The sequence below is a fragment of the Propithecus coquereli genome, unplaced genomic scaffold (assembly GCF_000956105.1).
Source record: "Propithecus coquereli isolate 6110/MARCELLA unplaced genomic scaffold, Pcoq_1.0 Scaffold689, whole genome shotgun sequence".
NCBI lineage: Eukaryota > Metazoa > Chordata > Mammalia > Primates > Indriidae > Propithecus > Propithecus coquereli.
In genome coordinates, this window is record NW_012152940.1 from 174,332 (window position 1) to 198,899 (window position 24,568).

General features: G+C 60.2%; 2 protein-coding genes across 2 annotated transcripts in view; both read left to right on the forward strand.

Annotated features, from left to right (window-relative positions):
* FLT4 (fms-related tyrosine kinase 4) overlaps window positions 1–13,458 on the forward strand; it is a 30,318-nt gene extending 16,860 nt beyond the window's left edge. Inside the window, exons 21-29 of the mRNA XM_012660893.1 lie at window positions 2,502–2,596; window positions 2,904–3,026; window positions 3,758–3,869; window positions 4,804–4,903; window positions 5,285–5,390; window positions 6,230–6,375; window positions 7,428–7,548; window positions 8,120–8,205; window positions 11,647–13,458. Of these exons, the coding sequence (XP_012516347.1) occupies window positions 2,502–2,596; window positions 2,904–3,026; window positions 3,758–3,869; window positions 4,804–4,903; window positions 5,285–5,390; window positions 6,230–6,375; window positions 7,428–7,548; window positions 8,120–8,205; window positions 11,647–11,845 (1,088 nt within the window). The 3' untranslated portion in view covers window positions 11,846–13,458. The remainder of the gene's footprint in view (window positions 1–2,501; window positions 2,597–2,903; window positions 3,027–3,757; window positions 3,870–4,803; window positions 4,904–5,284; window positions 5,391–6,229; window positions 6,376–7,427; window positions 7,549–8,119; window positions 8,206–11,646) is intronic.
* A 9,529-nt stretch (window positions 13,459–22,987) lies between these two features.
* Window positions 22,988–24,275, forward strand: SCGB3A1 (secretoglobin, family 3A, member 1). Its single transcript, XM_012660889.1, has 3 exons — window positions 22,988–23,042; window positions 23,656–23,879; window positions 24,252–24,275. The coding sequence occupies exons 1-3, from the start codon at window positions 22,988–22,990 to the stop codon at window positions 24,273–24,275; spliced, it is 303 nt and encodes a 100-aa protein (XP_012516343.1).
* The last annotated feature ends 293 nt before the right edge of the window (window positions 24,276–24,568 follow it).

Genomic DNA, 24,568 nt, shown 5'->3' on the forward strand with positions numbered 1-24,568 from the left:
CCATGCCCGGCTAATTTTTTGTATATATTTTTAGTTGTCCAATTAATTTCTTTCTATTTTTAGTAGAGACGGGGTCTCACTCTTGCTCAGCCTGGTCTCCAACTCCTGAGCTCAAACAATCCACCCGCCTCGGCCTCCCAGAGAGCTAGGATTACAGGCGTGAGCCACTGCGGCCGGCCCTAATTTTTTTAAAGGGATAACTCTAGGTGAAATAAGGTAGAAAATTTATATTTTAAAAGCACAGAGCTGAGACTTTAGGCCAAAATATTGTGTCATCATTTGCCCAAATGAAGGAAAAAGGTGTTGGTAAAAATCTGGTTAAGACAAAATGACTAGGAAAAGCACCTTAAACAAAAGTAAAGCTCAATATGTAAATTTAAAATAATGGTAAGAGTTTTTAGTATATAGAGGTAAACACCCTTATAAATGGAGTTTTTTTTTTAGATGTAAATTTTTTTATAAAAGGGTTTTAGAATAGTCAAATGTCATACAGGTGTATTTTGGAGAGCAGTTTAATGGGTGGCCTTTTAACTTAGCTATTGCTTTTTAGTTAAAATTATTGTGTTTAGGGTGGAGCCCATTAGGGAATAGGGCAAAGAAAGCTTTGTCTTATGTCTGGACTCAGCATGTATAGAGCTGAAAAAAAGTAAGCCTATTTTATCTGAGGGCTTCCTTTTTATAAACACTTTATCCAAGATAGCTTTTTTTTTTTTTTTTGCCTTTGGGGCAGAATAGCAATTAAGCAAAAGGTTAGTAGATTTAATTTTTTATTAATTAATCACGTAAGCTTTTTATGTGTCTTTTATAGAATCTTTTAAAAGAGGGAATAAAAATACTGAAATATTTTTAGAAGCTTCTATACATTAATGGGCGTCCCTGGGCTGGGCGTGGTGGCTCACACCTGTACTTTGGGAGGCTAAGGCAGAAGGATTGCTTGAGCTCAGGAATTTGAGACCACTGGGTCAACACAGCAAGACCCACCGACTCTACAAGAAATTTAAAAATTAGCTGGGCATGGTAGCATCTAGTGCCTGTAGTCCTAGCTACTCAGGAGGCTGAGGCAGGAGGATTGCTTGAGTCCAGGAGTTCAACGCTGTAGTAAGCTATTATCACACCACTGCACTCTAGGTTGGGCAACAGAGAGAAACCCTGTCTGTAAAAAAAAAAAAATTAAAATTAAAAAAATGTTAACAATTTTTTAAAAATAAAACGCATCCCTGGATGAGACTAATTCGAGGGCCCTCATTTTTAAATGTACTTTTTAAATTACAGTGTTGTTTATTTGGAATGTTTTACTGTAATTTTAAATTATCTTTGTAAGATTTTGTTATGTTTGTGTTTGCTATTCTGAGGCCTAGTATTTATGCACATATAGATAGATGTAGCCAGAACGTAGAGTGCTCAGTTTGTTTAGAAAGTAAGGATCCCACTTTTACCTGGAGTCTTGACTTTGGCTCCCACATCCCGTTGATCAGCTTAGCCAATGATTTTTCTCTACCTAAGCACACAGGAAAAAGAAACAAAGACGGTAGAACACAAAAATTCCTGCGAATTTTTAAAAACAAGTTGGCACACCCTGCAGTCTTGCCATTTACTCCACTTTCTGCCTAACCCAGTCAGACATCGGAGGCCTTTAACTGATCCAAGCCAGTTAATTACTGGCTCCAGTCCTGGACCCAGTCCAGTTTTTGTCAGACTTCTGAACCCAGTTCAGATCAAAACTTGTCTCAAACTCAGGTGGCTCAAAACACTGGAGCCCAAGAGAGAACATACTTACGCCCCCCAGTTGCTGTGAAGAACAGTGGGCAAAATGCTTAGCCACTCGGTGCTCCTGGGGGTCCCTGCGAGCTCGACTTCAGGTCTCACTTCTGACACCATCTGTTAAAAGAAAAACTTTAGACAAATAAAATTTTACGGAGTTTAATTGAGCAAAGGACAATCTGCAAGTCAGGCAGCCCAGCATCGGCTTAGAGAGAGAGAAACTGTACTACCACAGGGTCAGAGAGGATTTATGGACAGAAAAAGGAAAATGACATGCAGAAAACAGAAGTAGGATGCAGAAACAGCTGGGCTGGTTATCGTTTGGCATTTGTCCTATTTGAGCGTGGTGGAAACAGTGGGCTGCCTTCGAGCGGCCAAAACTCAGTGACTGGTCAAGAGCAGGTCGTAGTCTGTTTACGTATCCAGTTAGGTTGCAGTTCACTAGTATGGAGAAACCTTTAGGCCAAACTGTAAGTATGCAGGGAGGCTGCTTTAGGCTAAACTTCACAGGCCCGAAGGTGCAACAGAGCAGTAAGTGGGTATCTTACTGCTTACCACTGAGTAAGTGGTAAGTGAGTAGTGAGTGGGGCTGAGGGGTAGGAGACGGGGTGACATGCTGGTTAGGGGCCCAGCCCGGAGGGAGGCAGCCAGGGCCGGGTGAACGAACATTGCCTTTGGGGCTGGGTAGAGGAGGGAAGTCACGGAGGAGGCTCCCCCTGAGACCACCTCACTCTGTACAGCCGAGGACCTGTGGCTGAGGCCCCTGACCATGGAAGACCTTGTCTGCTACAGCTTCCAGGTGGCCCGAGGGATGGAGTTCCTGGCCTCCCGCAAGGTGAGCTCCCCTGGCAGGCCCTCCAGAGGGGAGAAGGGCGCAGCCCCGTCTGCATGCCACCACGCGCTCCGTCCTACCTTCACCCCTGGGGTCCATCAGCGTCTCCCATTGTGCAGAGGTGGGTGCGGAGCTGGGGTCAGTCTGACCCCAAGCCGTCCCCACGATTCCACAAGCCCCCTCTGTAACGAGCCCGAGGGATGCTCTGGACTCTTCCCCAAAAGAGCAGGGCTCAGGCCCTGGAGCTCCAGGGGTGGGTCACTCGGGGCCTGCGCTGACGTCCCCCGGCCCCCGCCCCCCGTGCCCCCAGTGCATCCACAGGGACCTGGCTGCTCGCAACATCTTGCTGTCCGAGAGCGACGTGGTGAAGATCTGCGACTTCGGCCTAGCGCGAGACATCTACAAAGACCCCGACTACGTGCGCAAGGGCAGTGTGCGTGCAGGGCACCCGGGCGGGGACGGGGCGAGTCGCGGAGGGGCGGGGCTGCGGACCTCCCGCCCGGAGGGGGCGAGCTGGCGGGGCGACTGGGCTCCTCGGTCTGCCGCTGGAGGCGCACTGCCCCCGGGCCCCGCCGAGGTCTGGGGGCCCCGCCGAGGTCTGGGGGCCCGAGCCTACGGGGCCCCTGTGACCCGCCCACGGAGGCGACCAGGGACAGGGGAGTGGAGACAGAAGTTGACGGGCAGGCCACGGTGCTGCGGTCCACGTGAAGGGCCCCGACTTGCTGCGCCCGCCCTCCGGGGCCCGGGTGTGCAGAGGCGTCGCGTGGCGTCTGCCCTGCAGAAGGGCGCGCGTTTCGGGCCGTCTCAGGGCCGGGCTCGGGGCGGCGTGCGGCTCACTGGTGCAGCTCGGAAGCAGCGGGGACCAGGGCTCCGCCCGGCAGAGGGAGGGGCGAGCGGGTGGGTCCCGGGCGTGGCCGAGGGGTGGAGGCAGAGGCCAGTCAGGAAGGGTGGGGCCGCGAGATGGTGGGGAGGGGCTGCAAGCCCCCCTCACCCAGCCCTGAGAAAGCTCACGGGACAGAGGGGCCTGGCCAGACCCAGGAGAACGGGCAGCGGGAAGAAGCCTTGGGTCCAGACAGAAGGGACTTGTTGGGGGGGGCCTCAGTGTCTGGCCTCAGCCCTGTCTCCCCACCAACCGTGGGACACGCCTCCTTCCACCGCCCTCAGGCCCGGCTGCCCCTGAAGTGGATGGCGCCTGAGAGCATCTTCGACAAGGTGTACACCACGCAGAGCGACGTGTGGTCCTTTGGGGTGCTGCTCTGGGAGATCTTCTCCCTGGGTGAGTGTAGGGGGTGCCCGGCCCAGGAATCACCCAGCTCCCAGCTGCAGGATAGGTCCTTCTGGTGCCAGGGACTGGGCACCTGGAGACGGGCACCAGGTGGTTCTGAGGCAGGTAGTTCATGGGCCGCCAAGAGCCCCCCGCCTCCCCTCGGCCTGGCCCAGCCTTCAAGAGGACTTTGCCTCCGATGTGGGCCACCCCCGAGCCCCGGCACCACTTCTGGAGGGTGTGAGCCCGAGCCCATGCCAGGTCCAGCCTGTTCAGGTGGCAGCCCCCGGATGACCACAGGCCCCAGAGGGAGCCCCGGGCTGATTCAACTGACACACTTACTTGTGTGTGTCCCACGTGGGAACTGGGGCCCCACGGTGAACATGGTGAATCGCCACGCCAGGGTAGGGGAGGCAATGAGCAAGAGGAAAAGTTAAAACATCACCAAATGGAAACAGTGCTTCATGCTATTACCGAAACTGAAAGAGCAGGAAGACCCCAGGAGGCCTGGCGGCTCGTGTGAGGCAGCAGGGCCCAGGGAGGGAGGACAGCACCCAGGGCCGGGCGTCCGGGCCCATGGCCCCCTGTGTTGGAGGCGGCCATGGTGCAGGCAGGCAGTGTCAGGCGCAGTGAGAGGCTTCGTGGACACGGGTTCTGTGTGGCTCCCCACCCTTGAGGATCCCGGTAACTGATTTCCTAACTCTCAAATCCACGGACGCTCAGGGCACCCCAGCACGTGGGTGGCATCATCCTCTCTTAACCTCATGAAGAACTAGCCTGGGAAGGCAGTGAATGCCCAGGCCCCCAGGTATAGCACAGCATGGGGAGCCACCGTCTCCCCTGCCAAGGGGAATAGAGGGGGGCTCTGGACAGGGATGATCTGGGGAGCTGGGCTGAGCAGTCAGCAGCCTGCTGTCCACCCACCTCACCCCCTTCCTGCTGTCAGGGGCCTCCCCCTACCCTGGGGTGCAGATCAACGAGGAGTTCTGCCAGCGGCTGAAAGACGGCACCCGGATGAGGGCCCCGGAGCTGGCCACTCCTGCCATGTGAGTCTCCCCCACCCTGCAGGCGCTGGGGGCGGGGAACGGGCCGTGGAGATGGGCATGTGAGATAAGCAGGGGGCGCTGGGGAGGCCAGAGCCAGCAGGACAGGCCTGGCCAACACCCTCACAACACACAGAGGGTAACGCGGCGTAACTGACGGGCACCAGGCGCGGAGGCCAGGCGCTCTGGGAACACCCGACGGGAGCCAGAGCCGGGGTGATCGGGGGCTGAGCTGACACTGAAGGAGTGAGAGGCAGCTGGAAAGGGGGGAGGGCTCTAGCAGGAGGACAGAGCAGGGGGGAGGGCCCCAGGGAAGGCTGGGGCTGGGGCCTGGGGGTGGGGTGGGCCCCCTGAGACCACAGTCAGCAGCCTGCTTTCCCCCAGACGCCACGTCATGCTGAGCTGCTGGTCTGGAGACCCCAAGGCAAGGCCTGCGTTTTCAGAGCTGGTGGAGATCCTGGGAGACCTGCTCCAGGCCGGGGCCCGGCAGGTGAGCCCCCTCTCGGCCCTCCTGCTGCAGCCTGGGCCCCGGCTGCCCCTCTCGGCCCCCCTAAACTCTGCCCACCTCTGAGCTGCCTGGCAAGGTGGTGCATGCCCAGGCGAGACACAGGCATCTTCCTCTTGAGCACACACCCACTGGTGCCTGCTCTGGACACCATTCGGATGGTCAGAGCCTGTCCCTGCCCGCAGAGAGCCCCAGGCTGGTTCCTGCGGCACCATCGAGCTGTGTCCCTGCACCTGGTGCCTACCCTGCCCCCGCCCCCACCCCCGAGCACATGGGCCCTTGAGGTGCGTGTCCTGGCGTCTCTCTTCCCCATACGGTGCTCCTCAAGGGTAGGGACCCAGCTCACGGCAGGCACCCTGTGCCCTGGGACCTGGAGGGAAGGACAGGGGAGCAGCCTGCTTCCCAGGACTCAGGGGCCGGGATGGGCGCTTTGGGTCCGGATCCACCCAACGAAGAAGGTAGAAAGTGCCCAGCCTGGTTTCTCGGATGGCAGGCGCAGCCAGGGGTGGGTGTGAGGCTACTTGACTGAGCCCCAGCCAGCCCCGCCTGCCTCTTCCGCAAATGGGGCACAGGGAGGGCTGCAGGGAGCTGCACAAGGCTGGCACTGCGAGCCTTCTGCAGCCTTGCCCCTCGCCTGCCTTGAGAGCCGAAGCATGCCAGGCTCTGGCACTAGCTCATTTCATCCTCAGAGCACACACTTGCGGGCGCAGTCCTGTGACCCCACTTCAGGGGTGGGAGCCCGGGCAGTGCTGAGGAAAGGGGTGGGGGCCACGGGGCAGCACCCGTCGGTCTCTGGCCCTGGCTGCCTCTCCCGTTCCCACCAGGAGGAGGAGGACCCCGTGGCCCTGCGCAGCTCTCAGAGCTCCGAGGAGGGCAGCTTCCTGCAGGCGTCCACCACTGCCCTGCACGTCACCGAGACCGATGCTGAGGACAGCCCGCCGAGCCTACGCCGCCACAGCCTGGCTGCCAGGTCGGCCACCCGCCGAGTCCAAAAATGAGGCCGGGGAAAGGGCCGTGGACCAGGTGTATTTCATCCCGCTGAGCCATCGAGGAAACGCAAACTGTAGCGACTTGAGAGACAAGTGTACCCCAACTCAGCGGGTGGTCTTAAAGGACAGCGCAGGGGCCCACGGTGCTCTGGGAGGCTTCGTCCACTGAGGGGCCCTCCAGGGCCTGTCCGCTGTGCTGCCGTCTGCTGGCCTCAGTCCTCTCTGCCCACTGGCATCCTCCTTGCCGTGCAGTCCTGTCCCCGGGAGACCCCAGCCCAACGTCAAGGGCACATCTCACAGGGAGAGAACGTGGAGTGGGCTGGGTTTGGGCCAGACTCTTCCTGGGATCTAATCACCGATTCATCTTGGGGTGAGTCTGCGGGGCCTCTGGCAGAGCCCCCGGGGCCAGGGAAGGCCGCTCACTCCGCACACTCTGGGAACTTGGCCTGAGTTCCCAGAGTTCTAGGTCAGAGGTCTCCTGCCCCGGCAGCTCACACCCCAGGAAAGTTGTGCCGTCCACACTCCCACCAGCGCTACTGAGACCCAGGCCCTGAGAGTCCTGCCCTGTCTGCGCCAGCGTGGGGCAGGGCCAGGCCCTGAGGACAAGAATAGTCAGCTGGATCTCGCCAGGCCCCTTCCACCAGGCACCCGAACACGCACACTCACGTGTGTACACGTGGGCAGGCCAGTTGGCTTGCACACCAGACCTGTCCCCTAGCTTGGGGCGAAGGCCACACTGGTGCGGCCCAGCTCCACATCGCATGAGGCCTGGCCGTGCCCCCTCACTGCGGAGCACAGCAGTGGACTCGGGGAGGACGAGGCCAGGGTGGGGCAGGGCATGCCCAAGGCCCCTCCCCTGGGGCTGCACGGTGGGCATCTGAGGCAGGGCCTGGGAGGAGCCCCAGGCGGCACCCGGACCCGGGCCCTAGGATGGGGCCCTTGCCAGGAGGTGAGGGGTCAGAAGGAGCGGGGGGAGCTTCCAGGAGAGGTTCTGGGGTACGTTTCTTCAGCACTTTCTGATTTCTCCCCACAGATACTACAATTGTGTGTCCTTTCCCGGGTGCCTGGCCAGAGGGACCCAGAGCCAGGGGCCCTCCAGGATGAAGACGTTTGAAGAATTCCCCATGACCCCCACGGCCTACAGAGCCTCTGTGGTATGGGCAGGGTGAGGCCTCAGATCGGGGCGGGGCAGCCTCAGGGAGTCAGTGTCAGGAACTCCTGAGGCAAGTAACAGAAACCAACGCAGACATTTTTTAACAGAAAAGACTGTCCCTTGAAAATGTCATGGCACGTGTCGGTTGAGTCTTGCCCTCGTGTGACACCACAGCCCCCAAGCTGTCCCTTCCCAGCATCCCTGTGACTCCACACAGGCCTCTCTGTGGCAGCAGCACAGAGACCCCAGTGGGAAAACAGCTCCCTCTCTGGCGGGTCTGTTGGTCGGGATGGGCAGGGCTGCTGGGCCCGCCCAGGGAGGCTGGTTTGTAGGGCACAGTGGGGGTCCTCACCAGGTCCCCGGGACCTAGGCTCCTGCCTCCAGGGCCAGATGGAGACCTTGGGGGCACCCAGCTCTCTGCAGTTCCCACGCCAAGCCACGGTTGAAGGGTAGCAGGGCCCACTAAACCCAGATGTGGCTCCTCGGTGACTGCTGGCTCGTCCTGGCTGGGGCGGTTGCCCTGTGGGAGGGTCTTGTGGGGGCTGCAGCCACGGCTTGTTCTCTGCACTCAGGACAACCAGACGGACAGTGGGATGGTGCTGGCCTCAGAGGAGTTCGAACAGATAGCGAGTGGACAAAGACAAGCCAGCGGGTTCAGGTAAGGGCTTCCGGAGCCGCCTCCCTGCAGGCGTTGGTATTGCCCTCCCCAGGAGGGGCTGAAGCAGTGGCCCAGCCAGGGAGGCTGGGACTGGGTGTGCCTCACTCTTCCCAACGCCTTTCCTGGCCCCGGTACCTTTCTGCGTGTTCAAGACAAGCTGCCCTGAGACCCAGGGCCTTCACGTTAGCACAAGAGCCCCGCCATCCCCATGCTGGCCCCGGCACCCCCTTCATCTGCAGATGCTCAGATGCTGCACTCTGTGAAATCGTGGTGACGCACCCCCCGCCAGCCGGGGGTGGCCGCCCTCATCCCCAAACCCCAGCACTTTGCCCAGTGCTCACAGAGGCCAGGCACATACCGTAACCTGAGCTGTCTGGAGATGTATTTTGATAACAGAGAAATACCCACATACGCCTGTACAGAGGGGGACCCGGATAGAAGACGGTCTCCACTTGCCCAACAAGATATCCCTGGTGGGGGGGAGTTTTGTCCAACTTGAATATTTAAACTTTTCAGAATATAGGAAGAAAAGAGTTAAGTGCCTACTTAAAATGTTCACTTTATTCGTTTACTTATACACACCTGTTTAAGTGACAGGACCTACAGTGTCGTAAAAGCACTGGTCCGTCCCTCTTTCTCCAGACCATCCACTTGCACCTTTGACATTGCCGTCTGCCAAGAGCCCCTTTCAGGGTCATCGGGCACAGTTTTCCAGAGCAAATCCTTTACTTCTCCCTGCACCGTTTCTGAACCAAATTTGCTGTTGTCACTGAGTATTTCACCCTGAACCACAGGTATTTATTTGCATAACATGAGGATAGTCGATGTTGCTTTCGCCTTTCTTGAAAGTACATCCGCAGCCTCTGCCACTTAACCAACCACGCGGTGGCTCATCCCGCCAGCCACACAGGCTGCGTCTGCAGTGCCGTCAGCGCAGGCGGCCGTGGCCGTGCCCAGGAACAACAACTGTGTCTGTCTGTGCATCTTTGCTTCCTGTGGTTTTTTAATTGATTCTGTCAGGCGGTTTCCATTAGTAACCTGGTTTGAGGAAATTAACGATAGGTACATTTACAGAAACAGTTTTTGGCTAATGTTTCTTTACCAGACAGCGTTGTGTCATTCAAATAAAGGTAATTAAGTAAAAAGGTAAACCAGAAGACGATGCCATTTAAATCCAAACCTCTACCCACCTTCCTAAGAACAACACGGCTCTTCAGGAGAGTCCAGTGGGTGCTGTCCCATCGGAGGAGAGCATGACCGGGTCCTTGGGACCGTGGCCACACAGGCTGGAGGGTGACGGAGGAGGCTGCCCTGGTGAGAGCAGAGTCCCGGTCAGGCCTGAGGCACGGCAGTGGCTGTCTGGGGAGGGCAGTGAGTCAGGAGGGAGCGCTGCACCTCAGGTGCTCCGTGGTGAAGGAAGAAGAAAGTTCCAGAGGATAAAGGTACTACAGAAGCAAGGCAGTATCCAGAATTCAGAAGAGGAAAGATACACACCCACATTACAGAAACAGCACCTCACTAGCGTGGCAACAGGGGACACGTGTTTCCCTTGGAAACACATCATGGTAAGCCAGGAAGAGGCGCCGCGGATCATGGGCAGGTGCATTCCCTGGGCATATAGAACATTCCACAAACACGTGCCAAGATAAGGGTGCATTTTGGAGCGGCCCGTGGGAGAAGGAGGGGGTTTATCTGCCCCGTCCTTTCCTGTCTCCTGTCAACCACTGGTCAGCACTTGTCCAACGGGAGTTATTCTTTCTCACTTCCTGGTGGCATCCTCCAGCCCTTTCCGTGGCCACCTGGGATGCCAGATCCCACAGCCCGTGGTGTGCTGTTTCCTCCAAGCCTGTTGGTGAGAGGAGATCTGGAAACCAGGGGCTTGTGGTGGGTCAGCCTGGCTGCATGGAGCAGCGTCGGAGACTGGCCGGCCCCCGGGGGCAGAATGACAGAGGGTGTGAGTGGAGCCCTTGGAAAGAAGAATGCAGTCTAGAGAATTCAAGCAGATGCTGAAAGTGTGGGTCCTGTACAGCACCTTCGAGTGAAGAACCTTGGGAGCCACCTGAGTCTCTTCCAAGCTATTTCTGGTGTAGGCGACGCCAACATGAATAATAATCATGAACAGAAAAAATAAGCACTGTCCATGCAGAATTGTTATAAGTATAAAACAGAAAACTAGACTTAAAACTTTTCAGTAGAAAAAATTGTTAATGAAACAGAAACAGAACCCTCCAACATGAATTAAATATATAATGCAACAAGCAGCAACAACAAGAATCAGAAATTCAAAACTTCAGACTAGAAAGTGGCAAACAATGTGAAGATATAAATGGGAGCTGACTAAATTCAAGAAAGAAATTGAAATAAAAAAATTTAAGTCCTCAAAAAAGAAGAGGGTGCCGGAGGGACAGAGTGTAGCACCAGACCCGCAGCGGCCAACACGGGCCAGATGCCGGGGAGTCAGAGCGGAAATGAAGAAGCAGAAAGGGTGGGAAGAAAGCGACGGGTACGGAAGAGATCCGGGGTCCCCGAGGACAAAATGCAAACAGTAAATAGAACTAATATTTTTAAACTTAAAATTCCAGATAACTCTTGAATAAATAAAAGAAGACCCAAGTCTACATATCGGGAGGATACCTGGGAAAACTGGCCTAGAGTAGTAAACTCTGAGACGTATCCTAGTAGAACTATTTGACTTTCAAGATAAATATTCTGAGAATTCAGGCAAAAAAGTCCAAGTCTCTTACAAAGCAGAAAAGAGAAGGACAGCCAGGAGCCTTTTCAACAGCAAAACCACAATAAATCAACATCTTCAAAAAACTCACAGTGAAAGCTGAGGACGGCCAAGGATGGGGCGGGGGCGGGGGCTCGGATTTCATCCCGGGAGTGAGGGGACCACTGAGGCTCTGTCAGGACCAGAACGGTGTGTCCAACCTGAAGGGCCTTTCTGAGGCTGGGCTACGGGCAGCGGTGGTGGGGGCAGGGCGGACAGCCAGGAGGTCGCAGAGCCCGCGAGGCCTCGGCGCGATCCGCAGTAGGGGCCGGGGAACGGAGACCCGTGCACATGCGTTTTGGAGTTAGGATGGCCAGGACTTCGGGAGGGATGGATGTGCGGGGTGAGGGACGGGAGGAAGCAAGGGCCACCCGTGGTGCTTGGCGCGCACGACTGGGGCGCGTCAGTGCCATCCCTGAGAGGGCCGGGTAGAACAGGACAGGTTGGGGGGTGAAGTCGGACATTCTTCACTCTCCCGTGTCCAGGCTTGAGACCAAGACAGTTCCAGTGTTTGCCAGATGAACCTGGTTTGCTCTGAAGGCCAGGCTGTGTGTGCTTCTCAAAGTCCGTAAGCAGCTTCACGCTCCGGCTCGTCTTTGGTGACTCCAGTCAGACCCTGACCCAGGTCTGGTCCCCTCCCTCTTCTTACGCCATCTTCCCTGTCTTGGCAGCGGTAAAGGACCTGGCCAGGACGTGGACGTGACCGGGGTGCACTCCGACCCCCACGGGAGGCAGCCGCGGCCCGACACGGGAGCCCGAGGCGGCCAGGTGTTTTACAACAGCGAGTACGGGGCTCTGTCGCAGCCGTGCAAGGAGGACGAGTGCGCCCCATCTGCCCGCGCGCCCTTCTTCACGGACAACAGCTGCTAAGGCGGCCTCAGACCACGGCCCTGCCCTCGGCTGAGCCTGGGCTCCAACACCTGGGGGCCGGGCCTGGCCGGGCCAGCAGAGGGCTGGGGGCCCAGGTGGGGACTCATCTCATTTAGCTCTGGCCAGAGAGAAGTGCCCTCTGCCCTGTCCGCAGCCTCCCCAGCTAGGAGAGCAGACTCCGGGCTCAGGGCACCACGCCTGCCCAGGGCCACCCGCAGCCGCCCCGGCCCTGCTGTCCCTCAGACTCCGCTGCCATTGAGCTCGGTGTCCACAGGGGCGGCCCCGAGCTGGGCACTTCATGGAGAATGTTCCCTTGATGACCTCCTCTCAGCAGTGGGTGGGCGGCATGACGCCCGTTTTCTGAGGAGGAATGTGTGGGTCCGAGAGTCCCACAGGGGTCGAGGTAAAGCCCGCCTTGAGCCAGCTCTCCCAGCCCCTGCCCACAACGCCGCCCCATCCACCGGCGAGTGCACCGCCCTTCCCGCGGGGAACGGCTTTCTTCACCCCCGGCCGAGGCCGAAGGGAGGTGCCGCGTTTCCTTCCCCAAGCAGCAGTGAGGCATCGGGGTCCTCCTGAGCCCGACCAAACAGCTGACTGTCCCGTGGGGTGGCCGTCTGTACGTGAGGGACCAGTGCCAGACTGAACCAGCACCCCTGGCCCTGAACGAGAAGGACCATCCAATGGGTCTTTTTCACTAGAACTTCAGAGACTTTCGGCTGCTGTGAAGAATTTCCTTTTCAAAATTCAGTCTGCAGGGAGCCCAGGGGCAGCGACTCTCAGCCCCGAGTCAGGGGCTGTCAGAGCAGATGCTCCCTCTGGAGAAGGCCCCAGTCTCCCCACCTGGTCCAGAACGTGGAGAACCGGCTGACGGTCTGGAGCCGCCCCGTGTGGTTCTACCTTCCCTCGAGCTGGCTCTGCCCCCTGAGGTGCCTCCCAGGCATGGCGGTCCTCACAGGAAACGAGCCTGTGAGCTGCACCGAGGAGGGCCTTGGAGCTGGCACTGCGTGGTGACACTCAGCGGCCAGTGGGTGTTCTTGTGGCCCTGGGGGCCTGACTCGGACACCCTGGCAGATCAAGCCTCGGCCCTCGCAGGGGAGCACCAGAGGCCCCCTGAAGGCTGGGACCATGCTGCCCAGGCCTCCCATCCCGGCTCACACTGCCCCGCCACCCCCACCAGGAGAAAGACCCTCCCCCGGGTGAGGACCCGAAGACCGACCCCCACTCCAACAGGCGCTTGCAGGACAGGCGGCTGCGCGGGACAGGGGCTTGCTCGGCCCCCTCCGAGTGTGGTGTTAACTCTGCGATAGTTGCGTGCATGTATGACTGTGATCCTCATCCCCGTGCCCCTCCCCGCCCTCTGCACTCACTTGGCTGTGGGCCTGGGCTCTGGCCTCCCCAGGGGAAGCCCCGGGCTGCTGTCCACGGAGGACCCGAGTGAGGTGCGGAGGCCCCGCCCGCGTGCAAACCACCTGTTTGTGTCACCTCCCCTCCTGTCACGTAACTGCACACCCAAACATGTACCTGGGAAGAAAATCTACTACGCCTTTGTAGACAATGTTCTCTGAGAAGATGGAATATATTTAACAAGAGATAATAATAAACTTGATGCCAGTCTTGAAGTCCCAGCCCTCCGTGAAGTTTTGGTTTTAACCTTCCTCCCTGCGGGGCCATCGGCCCCAGTCCCCTGGACAGGCCACGGGAAGGAAGCGCGGCCTGCGGCTTGTTCCCCCCCGGCGGCTGGTTCTGTTCCGGCCTGCTTTACCTGCAGGGACCGGAGCTCCATCCTGCCTGCTGAGCCACCAAGGTCCTGGACACTTGGCTGGGCCCAGGGCGGGCCCCGCAGGTGGGCCAGGTTCCTGCGGCCACCCTGGCTTCCACTTGGAGAATGGGCGGAGGGGTGCGCCCGCCCGAGGTCACCTGGCTGGTTGGTGCCTGCCTGAACCCCGAGGTCAGGGGCGTCTGAGCGGGGACCCAGGCTTCGGTGCCGCCCAGGGAACGAGCCCTGGCCGTGGTGCAGACCGCTGGAGGAGACTGCAGCCTTCGCGGGGCCTTCCGCACCCCTGAGCGGCTGCCCTAACGGTGGCCGCGGGCTGGGGCGTGACACTGGCGGTCCCGACAGGCGTCGGCTCTCCAGGGGCTCAGAGGGAAGCTGGCGGTGACCGGTGGCGGCAGCCCTGCCAGTGGGCTCTGTGCAGCCCGGAGCCAGGAGGCAAGGGCCGGGCAGGGCTGGAGGCTCCGGCCAGCAGGACCCGCGCCCAGGAAAGCAGAGTGGACCCCAGGCAGGGGCAGGAGACGCAGGTCACCGCCCTGGGGTGCAGCCTGCAGCTGCCAGGCCTCTCCCGCCCTCCGGGCCCGCGGGCGTCCAGGGCAGCCCTGCTGTCCGCAATTGGGGGGAGAGCCCCTCCCCACGAAGGCAACTGCTTCTGGTGGGTTGTTTGCGTTTTTATTATTTTTTGGTCTTTACTGTTGTTTCTGCCTCTATAATAAATCTAAATGGGCATACAGAAAAGACTCCGCATTGGGTTTAGACATCTTAACTTTCCAATGTAATTGACTGACTGTAGCCACTGACCCCAGGTGTCAGCCAACAGGATGTGCCCACACACCCAGGACTGCTCTGGTCACCAAACCCAGAAACGTGCGGTGGGAACTGGCACCCCCATGCTGGTTTCGGGGGCCGCGGGCAGGAGCGGGTTCTGCACTCACACTTCCGGGCTGCTCTGGTCCTGCCTGGGCTGGACTTTCAGGGCTGGGCTCAAGTGTCCCCCCAGGCCCGGCTCCACCCTCCCCTGCAGGGCGCAGGCCACTCCAGGCTGTGCGATGGGAACTCGGCCAGCCAGGGAGCAGGGGAGTCGCAGCAGGCAACAGCGCGCTCCCACTTTGGGCGTCCTCTGTCTCGGAGGAACCCTCTCATCCCCTCTCAGGCTCCAGCCCTTCCCGGGTGCTCACCACCCCCTGGTCCCTCCGCCTCCAGCCCAACCCCTCACTCCCAGTCACTTCTGCCAGAGAGCCCTTAGTCGCATACTCTGGGGGAGGCGCGGGGCCGAGGGCAAGCTGGAGTGCCCCTCGATGCCTGTCCCCAAGTGACCGCTGCCCTCGGCATGGGCACTGCTTGGGCCGAGGGTGTCTGCTCTGAGCCACGCATGGTCCCGGGCCCTGGGACACAGAGCGCACAGGCCAGAGCCCCTGCGTGAGAAGAGACCTGTGAGTGGGGCTGGCAGAGGAGTCCAGGGCGGGGTGGGCAAGAGGGGTGGCGGGGTGTGGGCGGCGCTGTAGGGCCTGGGGGCCCAGAGTCGGGAGTCTGTCTTATTTTAGGGCTCCAGGGGAGTTCTGAGAGGGGCAATATGCTCTGGCTGTCGTCTGTGCTCCGAGAAGGGATCCTGAAGGACAAGGGTGAGGAGACTGCTGGCATCTGGTGCAGGGACCCTGGCTGCACCAGGGCGGCCCTGAGGAGGCCAGGACGACTCTGAAAGACCCGGAAGAAAAAGCTGGACCCAGTGCAGAATCCTACAGATACACAGACCGCATGTCTGGAAAGAATCCTTTTCCTAGTAAACACGTGATCCTCTCCAACAGCACGTCCTAAGACCTGCCCCGCCCTCCTCACCTGAGGCCCTTGGCGTCCTCAGCTAAGGACGGGGTTCAGCCAAAGTGCCAGTCAGGCTGGGAGGACAGGGTGAGGCAGGGTGGGGACAGAGAGCCTGGCCCCCAGCTGGGGGTCTACATGGCTTCCTGAGGCCTGGGAAGGTGCCGGGGGCCAGAGGAAAGCAGGAGTCCCCAGCAGAGAAGAGCACACACGACGGGGTAAGAGTGCTCATGTCCTAGGGGGTCAGAGGGACGCCCAGAGGCGGAGGGCAGGCCTGGAGGCAGGGGCAGCCTCGGACTCACGGGGCTGCTGCCCTTGAAGCTCCCTTGCACTGGAGGAGGGAGCCCAAAACGCGGCTTCCGGCACCATGCCGGCCCCTCCCTCACACGCCCACCCAGCCACTCTTAAAGCTGGGCGCTCAGCCCGGATAATCGGCCGCAGTGTCCAAGGTGCTGGCCTGTGCCCAGGTCACGGGGCTGCCCCCCGAGATCCCTGCTTGCAGATTCAGGAAGGGGACGGCAGCATCACTGACAGGGGCCGCCCTCCAGACAGTCGAGTGAGGCCTGGGTCTCCTCGGCCGTTGGGCAGAGAGCCTGGGCCAGGCTGGGCTCTGGGGGCTGCTCGGGGCTGCCAGTGGGGCGAGGGATCTGGTGTGACACCCTGAGGCTGGTGATCCGGGCTCGGCACCTCCCCTCGGGGCCTCAGTTTCTTGCCTGTGACTTGCCGCCCTGCAGGGCTTTGGTGGTAACAGTCACGATGGCCCCAGTGGTGCTGGGCGACCACACCGAGGAGGAAGGCCCTGCCCCAACCAGGTGATGTGGGCAGCGGCATCTGACCCCCCGACTCACCTGCCCACCCATCGACCAACCAACGCAGGCTCCCAGCAGCCCCCTAACTACCCATCTGCAACACACTAGCTGTGTCCCCCAAAACTCGTATGTTGAAACCCTCCTCCCAATGTGATGGTGTCAGGAGGTGGGGCCTTTGGGAGGTGGTTAGGGCGCCAGTGTGGAGCCCTCAAGAATAGGACTCGTGCCCTTGAAGAAGAGGCCAGAGAGCTCCCTCACCCTCTTTCCACCGCGTGAGAACACAAGTCAGCTGTTGGCAAACCGGGGATGGGCCCTCATCAGACACCCAATCTGCTGGCACCTTGATCTTGCACTTCTCAGGCTACAGAACAGGGAGAAATAAATGTGCTGTTTAAGCCACCTCCTCTGCGGTAATTCGTCACAGCAACCCAAACCAAACCATCCTCCTGTCCCTCCGTCTGCAGCCGAATGAACGGGCGCACGCGTGCGCCTCTCAGGGGGTCAGAGACCTGCGGAGGCTGCAGCACCGAGGCGTGGATGGAGGCCGCCTGCTTTTAGAAGGATCGGGATCAAAGTGATGTTAATAGGAGGAAATGCATCCCTCATAGGTGACCAACTGCGAGGTGTTAAGTCAACAAGCACCCCCATGGTTCTGCTTTCGAGTAATTTAGCAGAAACTGGCTGCAGCCACCACTGCAAGGACAGTGGATTGTTTCTCCATCCTGGACTGAGTGGAGGACACCACACTCCCTTCAGAGACCCGAGGGGGGCGTGCAAGGAGCCTATCCGAAGGGGGAACTGCCTCCGGGCTTGGGGAGGAGCTCAGAGAGACTATGCAGGGAATTAGGGGATCTGGAACATGTCTCAGGCAGCATCCTTGACAGCCTGGGCTGCCCTCTGTGGGACGGGGGTCCAGGTAGCCAGGCAGGTACAGCTCCTGGGTCCCTGTCCCTGGCTCTCTGAGGTGCCAGGAGCTCCATCGGAGCCGGTCTGTGTGCAGCTAGGCAGTCGCACATGGCCCTGTTCCGGAAGGAGGCAGCTCCCCCTGCCCAAAAAGGGGAGGACATGGACTCCCTTGGGCACAACCAGGTAACTGGAAGTCATGCATTCAATCCCCCCCACCAGAGAGAGATGGGCATAACAGAAGGATTTGCCGTTAAACTCTTGGGTTCTAAGCTGTTGAAACTTCTTAGAAGGGCTCTTGCTTCGGGATGGCAGCTGAGGGGCTGAGAGTGCTCATGTCCTAGGGGGTCAGAGGGACGCCCAGAGGCAGAGGGCAGGCCTGGAGGCACGGGCACCATGTGGTAGAACATTGGTCTGGATTCTGGCCAGGGACCCCTAGGGGTCTGACCCACCAACTCACACCCCTGCCTGGCAGGCAGCTGCTCCCAGCCCCGGTGCACGGAGGCAGTAAGGGCGCCGGTCAACACGGGAACTTCCAGTCCGTGGCGACACTGGGTGTGGGAAGAGCATGGCCTGGGCACCCCGCAGACCCACTCTGACTGTCCAGGGGACCTCAGGTAGGTCACCGATGTTCTCTGAGCTGTGTTTCTTCTGATTCGTGAGGGTGACAATACCCACCCCACACCCAATACCATTCCATTTAGGAAACCACTGCTGGCCACACCTTCAGTCCATGGACTCAATAGGGCTGCAACCCAGCCCAGGCTGAAAGGTAGACTGGACCTAATTATACACCATGTTTCCTTGGACACTGCTGCTGTGGTCAGCACAGCCTCTTAGAGCAACAGGGACCTGGTATGATCTCATGGGAGGCCCTGGGGACAGCAGCAGGGTTCATGACCCTGAGCCTGAATCAGTATCTGGGATTTGGCCCTGCTGGCTATCCGCTTGCCACCCCAGGGAGGACAGCCATCTAAAAACCAGGAGCCAAGAGATGGCAGAGAAGAACAAGGTCCTGGTGACATGATTTGAGCCTGGATCAAGCTTTGCCTGAAGGCAGCCCCATCCCTGGAATTTCAGTCCTCGCTTACACCACGTGCCTTAGCTTTTCTGTCACAGTCACCAATGCCCTGGAGCCACACAGCAAGAACCCTGTGGAAGGCATCTGCCCACCCCGCCCAGGGCAGGGCTCTGCCCGTAGGAGGGCCCTGGACAGGGAGGGGGCAACAGGAAGTGCTTGAGAGAGCCAGAGCAGCGTCGACCCAGGGGAAGGGGCCCACAGAGCGGGAACAGGATGCTGCCCACAGCCCCAGGGCCCATGCGGCTGAGCTATGAGGAAGGAGGAAGGAGGCCGAGGAGGGAGTGCTGACTGGGACCGGTGGGGTGACCCCTGGGCAGGACACACACCTCGTGTGCCTGGTGGGTGAGCCAGGGCATCTGGGGGGCCCAGATGCCTGACCAGTGCGGGAGAAAGCCCAGCGGCGGCAGAAAGCCGCAGAGCCTGGGGCGTGCCCGCCTGTCCTCCGGCGACCCGTGGAGGCAGCAGAGAGGGAGGACCTGCCTGCTGGCCCTGGCCCAGGAGAACCCCCACAGGAGGAACCTGCGTGTCGCGCCGGCCGGGTGCTCAGAGACCAGGCTACAGCCAGGAGCTCCCACGGACCCCCTCGGGAGGGGCCCCAGGACCTTGGACAAAAGCAGGGCGCTGGCTGAGCCCTCAGGACGGCCCGTCCATCCCCTGCTGGGGGAAGTTGCTCAGAAGGATGAGGAAAAGCCTCACCGGGCCTGTCCGCGGACGTGGGTGAGCATCGGGTTAACAGGAACGGGACAGTTCATACCCGAGCCGTGTCAGAGTCGTCACCCGCACGGGGTGACCTAGCCAGCCTCGCTCGTCGCCTGTGACACTGCCTGACAGTGCGTTGTCGCAGGGAAAGCAGACGTGGGCACCGAGGACCTCCACGGCATCTCCAACGACAACAGGACGTCTGGGCGGAAGGTCAGGGGCGATGCCCACCCACCCAGCGTGGCCACACTCCCGATGGGCTCGGTCCTGAGCGTCCCTTCCACTCCGCCTGACAAGTCACTGCGCCGTGTCCGCCTGGGCCTTGCCGCCTGCGTGGCCGGCTCCCTCCCCACCGCCCCGTGGGCAGACTCGGGGCCGTGGCACAGGCGGGGCAGAGACAAAGGCTCGTGCCTCGTGGCTCCAGCCCGAGCGCCGGGGGGCTGGCACTCAGGGCCGCAATTGGATGTTTGGCCGAAGCCCTTGTTTACCTTCCAGCACTCCCTGCATTCCCGAAGGGGCGGGTGAGGCTCGAGTGTTTGCCTTGGCCCAGGGGACGTCGTGCGCCACCCATGCGGAGCCCCCCAACCTCCCACCTCCTGACTCCCGGAACCTCAAGCACTGCTTTGCGGTTGAGGGAATTATCCGGAGACGAGGGTCGTCCCGGATGACGCAGGAGGCCGCGCCCGCGCAGAAGAGGCCGTGGGACCAGGAGGCCCAGGTCGCCGAGGAGGCCGCGGGCCCGGACCTTGCTTCCGCCCCGGTGACGCGGGACTTCCGGCGTCCAGAACTGCCGGCGCAGCCACGCGAGCTGTGTTCGGCCGCCAGGCGTGTGGCCAGTGGCCGCGGCGCCCGCAGAAAGCCAAAGCGGAGGCCGAAATGGGCGCGACCACTCGCGGGGCTGGCGCGGGCTGTGGTGGGGATCGCGCCTGCAGTCGTTCGTGGGAGGCGGGAGCAGGTGCACGGAGGCACCGAGAGGCAGCGGAGGTTGTTCACTGCACAGGCGAAGAACGCCAGGGCGGCTGGAGGGGCGCCGGGACGCCCCAGGCCCCCAAGCCTGTCGGGACCCGCGGTGGCGGCCGCCACCTCCGCTCGGCCCCTCGCTCTGGTCCTTCCCCGCGGCCGCGTCGCAGGGCCCCAGGCCGCGCGGGGAAAGGGGCTGCGCCGGCTCCCGTCACCCACCCCGACCACGCGGGCCGAGCCGCCAGAATCCCGCTCGGGAGGACGAGTGTTGCGCTGCGGGGAGACGGGCGCCCCTGGTCGCCGCTGGTGGGGAGCCAGCCGGCGCCGTCGCTGAGGGAAAGTGCGGCGGTTCTCAGAGAAAATTAGACACAGAATCACCGCGGGCCTCGGCGGCGGAAAGCAGCGTCTCCCACACGCGCCCGCACGCCGGAGCTCCCGCAGCGTCACGCACGGTCGCTGAAACGCGGGGGGCGGAGCCGGGTCCGCGCGGCGGGCGGGGGCCGAGCGTCAGCACGGACGGAGGCGCCGTGCACGGAGGACAGCTCTGTGCGGCGACGCCCGCCCGGGCCCCCCAGAGTCGCCCGACCCCGGAAACGGGAAGCAGGAAGGTGGTTGCCAGGGCCAGGTTCGTGCTTAACGGATACAGAGTTTCAGTCCTACGGTTGCTTAAGACGGTACATTTTACGCTTTGTGACCTTTACCGCAATAAAAAAGTTGAGGTAGAAAAGAAACTGCGGGAGGGCTCCTTCCGGGCCAGCGCCAATCCCTTCCGGGCCAGCAGGGCGGGGCTCCGTCACGTGGCGGGGACACGCGGCGGCCGCTCTGCGACGAGGGCTGGGAGGCCGCGGAGGCCGCGCGCACCTCCTGGCGTGACGGGGGCAGCACCTGTCCCCTTCTGGGCAGGTCCCCTTTGTGGAAGAGGGTGGGCTGGGCTCCACAGAAGTCCCGAGAACCTTCATTGCGTGTCGGAGGCAAACTGCGCCTGGAACGATCCCCCGCGACACGGGCTGGGGCTGCCGGGCGCCGGTGCCGCGGGCGCCCCGGGAGGAGCCCATCGCCCCGCGCGCACGCCCAGCCCGGTCCGGATCCCGAAATTTTCCGGTATCGTTTTTGACAGCAGCATCAGAGAGAAGGACCACAGCTTCTGCGACAACTTGATAGCTGGTTTCCTGTCATTTACCGTCATGGTCAACTTCCCCACGAGGCCTGGGAGGCCCAGAGCCGAGGGATAGCGATGCATGTAGGGTCCGGGAAAAAGCTTTCATCTCCATTTCCCTTTAGATCAGAAGAAAAAATTAATAGTAATGAATATATTATAATGGATCCAGCCGGGATTATATTTATCTTTATGCCAGTGCCATTATTAAATATACTTCTGGTATTTTTTAAGGAGAAAGACACCCACGCACAAAGGAAAAAGTGCCTAGGGCCCACAAAAGTCACCCTGCGCTCCTCGTATAAATGACTGTCATGACCACCCTCCTGAAGCATTTTTGTCGGCATGTCTGGTTGTATCATAGGACTGATTTCTAGAATTAGATTTGCACAGAGGGAGACTAATGAGATTGGGAGTTGAGCTCAGACCAACACGGAAATCCCATCAGAGATTTCTGCTGTCTATACAACTTGTAAACAAACACTGGAGATTTTTTTCCCCCAAAGTCTTCGCTAATCTTCTATCAATAAATCATTCAAAAACGGAAAACAATTTTAGTCATCGCTTGTTTGGGAAAATGTGGGGCTTGCTTTCTTTGTGTTTAACTTGACAATGGTCACGAGAAATTTGAAGTGTTGCTCCCATCAGTTTGGGAATGGGAGAATGAAGCTGTTAGAAACATACCCGAGGCCTCTTCAAATTTTCCTTCTCCCCCTTGCTCTGCGGTTGCCTCCCTGGGAACCGGCCTCCGCTCTGGGGGAGAAGCCCCCACCTCACTGCCCCTCATCGGCCCCTCTGCCTGTGACAAGGTGGTTAACGTGACAGGCGGGAGGTGGTCATCCAACCCGCTGGCCCGGCTTTCCAGAAGGGCGACCGGCCAGAGCAGCGTCCATCTGGCGAATGCCTTGAGAGGACAGTGCCGGCCCCACGGCACGGCAAGAAGCTTCCTCCAGAAAAGCCCTCGGAAGGTACTGAATCTTCACTAGTTGAAAATGCATTTCCCGTTGAAATTACTTCCACAATGATCAACAAAACATACACAACCAAACTCCAGGTGTATGATGCAAAATCCCCCAGACAAAACAGTCAAGGAAAAGTAAAGACACAAACAGCAACAACAAGCACGCTGGCCACGGGCAGTCTGCAGGCCCCACGCTGCCAAGGTCAAGGTGCTCGCTGAGCCACCGCAGAGACGTGCCAGGACACCCCTGAAGAGCTGGCACCTCCTACCATACCGGTGAGCCTGCGTCAGGGTATGCTTATGTTTTGCCCTCCACCTGTCATACTTCCATAGGTGACGGATGAGTAAGGACTTTTGGAGAAACTGGAATAAACCGGGACCATCCACGGCATTGAGACTAATTTCAAAGACAGAAAAATGTCCCAGGTCCTCCTAGTCACATTAGCGGCTGCCTGTGGCTCTATCAGGGAGGTGGCCAGGAGTAGGGCCCCGTCACCTAGGGGGCCACATGGAGTTTCCTCTCCAGTGCTCAACCACCCTGGCTTCCCCAGACTAGAAGGAACCCCGAGGACCCCCGTGAGTGACATTTCCATGGTGATGGATCTGGGCAAGGGCGGGGCCGCAGACCTGCAGTTAACAGTGAGCTCTGCAGCCCACCGGCCCTCCCTCCTGGGGGGAGCCTCCTCCCCACCCGGGTCAGAGCCCAGGGCAAAGCTGCTGCTCCTGCTCCCAGGAGAAGGCCCCTGCCAAGAGGAAGTCCCCAAGACCCGGGCGGGGTAGGGGACACGGGCTTCCCAGGGTCGACCGGCCAGAGCAGGAAGTTGGCTGGGGCTCTGCGCATGAGCTGAGCAAACAGTGAGGTTCTCAGGCAGACAGGGTGAGGCCCCAGCCCAGCAGGGGGTGAGGACGGGGTATATGAAACCCTCAGGGCCAGGCTCCGGGAAGCCCGTCGTAGGTCCTGGAGCGTCCACGGAGCACGGCCGCGCCATGAAACTCACCACCACCTTCCTGGTGCTCTGTGTGGCCCTGCTCAGCCACCCCGGTGAGTGAGCCCCAGGCTCCCTGCCGCAGCCATCCACACGCGGAGAGCCAGGCTGCTCCTGCTGGTCCTCCCAGGCTCAGCTCCCATGCCCGGCCTCCTGCCCCCCAGGGCTCCCGTCCTCCCCCCCCCCGCTTCCTGTGGCCCTCGAGCCCTCTGGCCTCCTCTCACACCCTTGCCCGCCTCGGTTTCTCTCTCTGACCCACCGACAGCCGCCCCTGGTCTAGGAATACCCATCTGTTCCCCGTCTGGTGACTGTCCGGGCACAGCACGAGGGGCTCCTCCCGTGGGGAGCCTGCAGAGTCCGCCTGTCCTTCTCTACCCCCAGGCTGCCTCTGTGTCCCTCTCTGCAGCAGTCTCTTCGCCGGGCTCGGCCGTCCGTACTGAGGCTGCTGCTCCCAACCAGCGGGAGCCCTCCAGAGCCCAGGCTGGGTTAGAGCCATCTCTGTGACCCCGGACTCGGCACCGGGCAGCACCAGCGAGGGAGGGAGTGGGTGCCCAGGGGTGCTGGGCAGGTGAAGGCTCTCCTGAGGACCTCCCCGGGAGGACAAGTCGTCAGCAGGTCTCCTTGGGCCCCCTACCTACGGTGGCTGATTCTTCCCCGTTGTGTTTGTAGCTGCCGCTTTCTTCGTGGACTCGGTGGCTAAGCCTGTGGCCCAGCCTGTGGCTGCCCTCAACTCTGCCGCAGGGGCCGTGGCCAACCCCCTCCTCAGCCACTTCAACCCCCTGAAGTTCATGCTGACCAGCCTGGGGATCCCCGTGGAGCACCTCATAGAGGGCTCCCAGAAGTGTGTGGCTGAGCTGGGCCCCGAGGCCGTGGGGGCCGTGAAGACGCTGCTGGTAACGCGGGCGCCACGGGCACCTCCCGGCGTGTGTCCCTCCCCAGCCATCCGCAACATCGTCCCAGAGGCATTCCGGCCCTACGTCAGGGCTCGTGTCCATCCTGCTCTCTCAAGCCCTGTCCCTGGGAGAAGCCCGGGTCCTCGGGTGTGAACTGGGCTGACCATAGCTGAGCTGCAGGGGCTGGTGGAGCGTGGGATGGATGCAGCCCCCGTGGGGAGGCTGCCGGGGGACTATGGCACTCTGTCCCAGGGCCCGCTCCCCGTCTCTCCTGGGAGCCCTCGCCAGAGCCGGTAGCTGCCTGAGTTCCCGCCTGAGTTCTTGGTGGCAGTGAGGGGCAGGGCACACTCAAGTTCGGCTTCTCCTTTCCAGGGGGCCCTGACACTGTTTGGGTGAACGGAGGCTGGAGAAGCCCTGCCTGAGGACAGGACGCTGCCCACCTGAACACCCACGGCCTCCCTCCCTCTCTCAATAAACATGGTGAAGAGCAACTGGGTTGATGTGTTCTTGCCCATCTATCTCCGTGGGGGCCGAGAGCAGGTCCCGGATTGTGTGAGTGTGTGCGTGAGAGAGAGAGACAGGAAGAGAGGAAGGCTGCGGACATTTGGCAGGTGGCCTTTTTAAAGCCAGCGATGAAAGGTGACAGAGATCAGGCAGGTATCAGAATTAAACTGGATCTGGAAACTAAA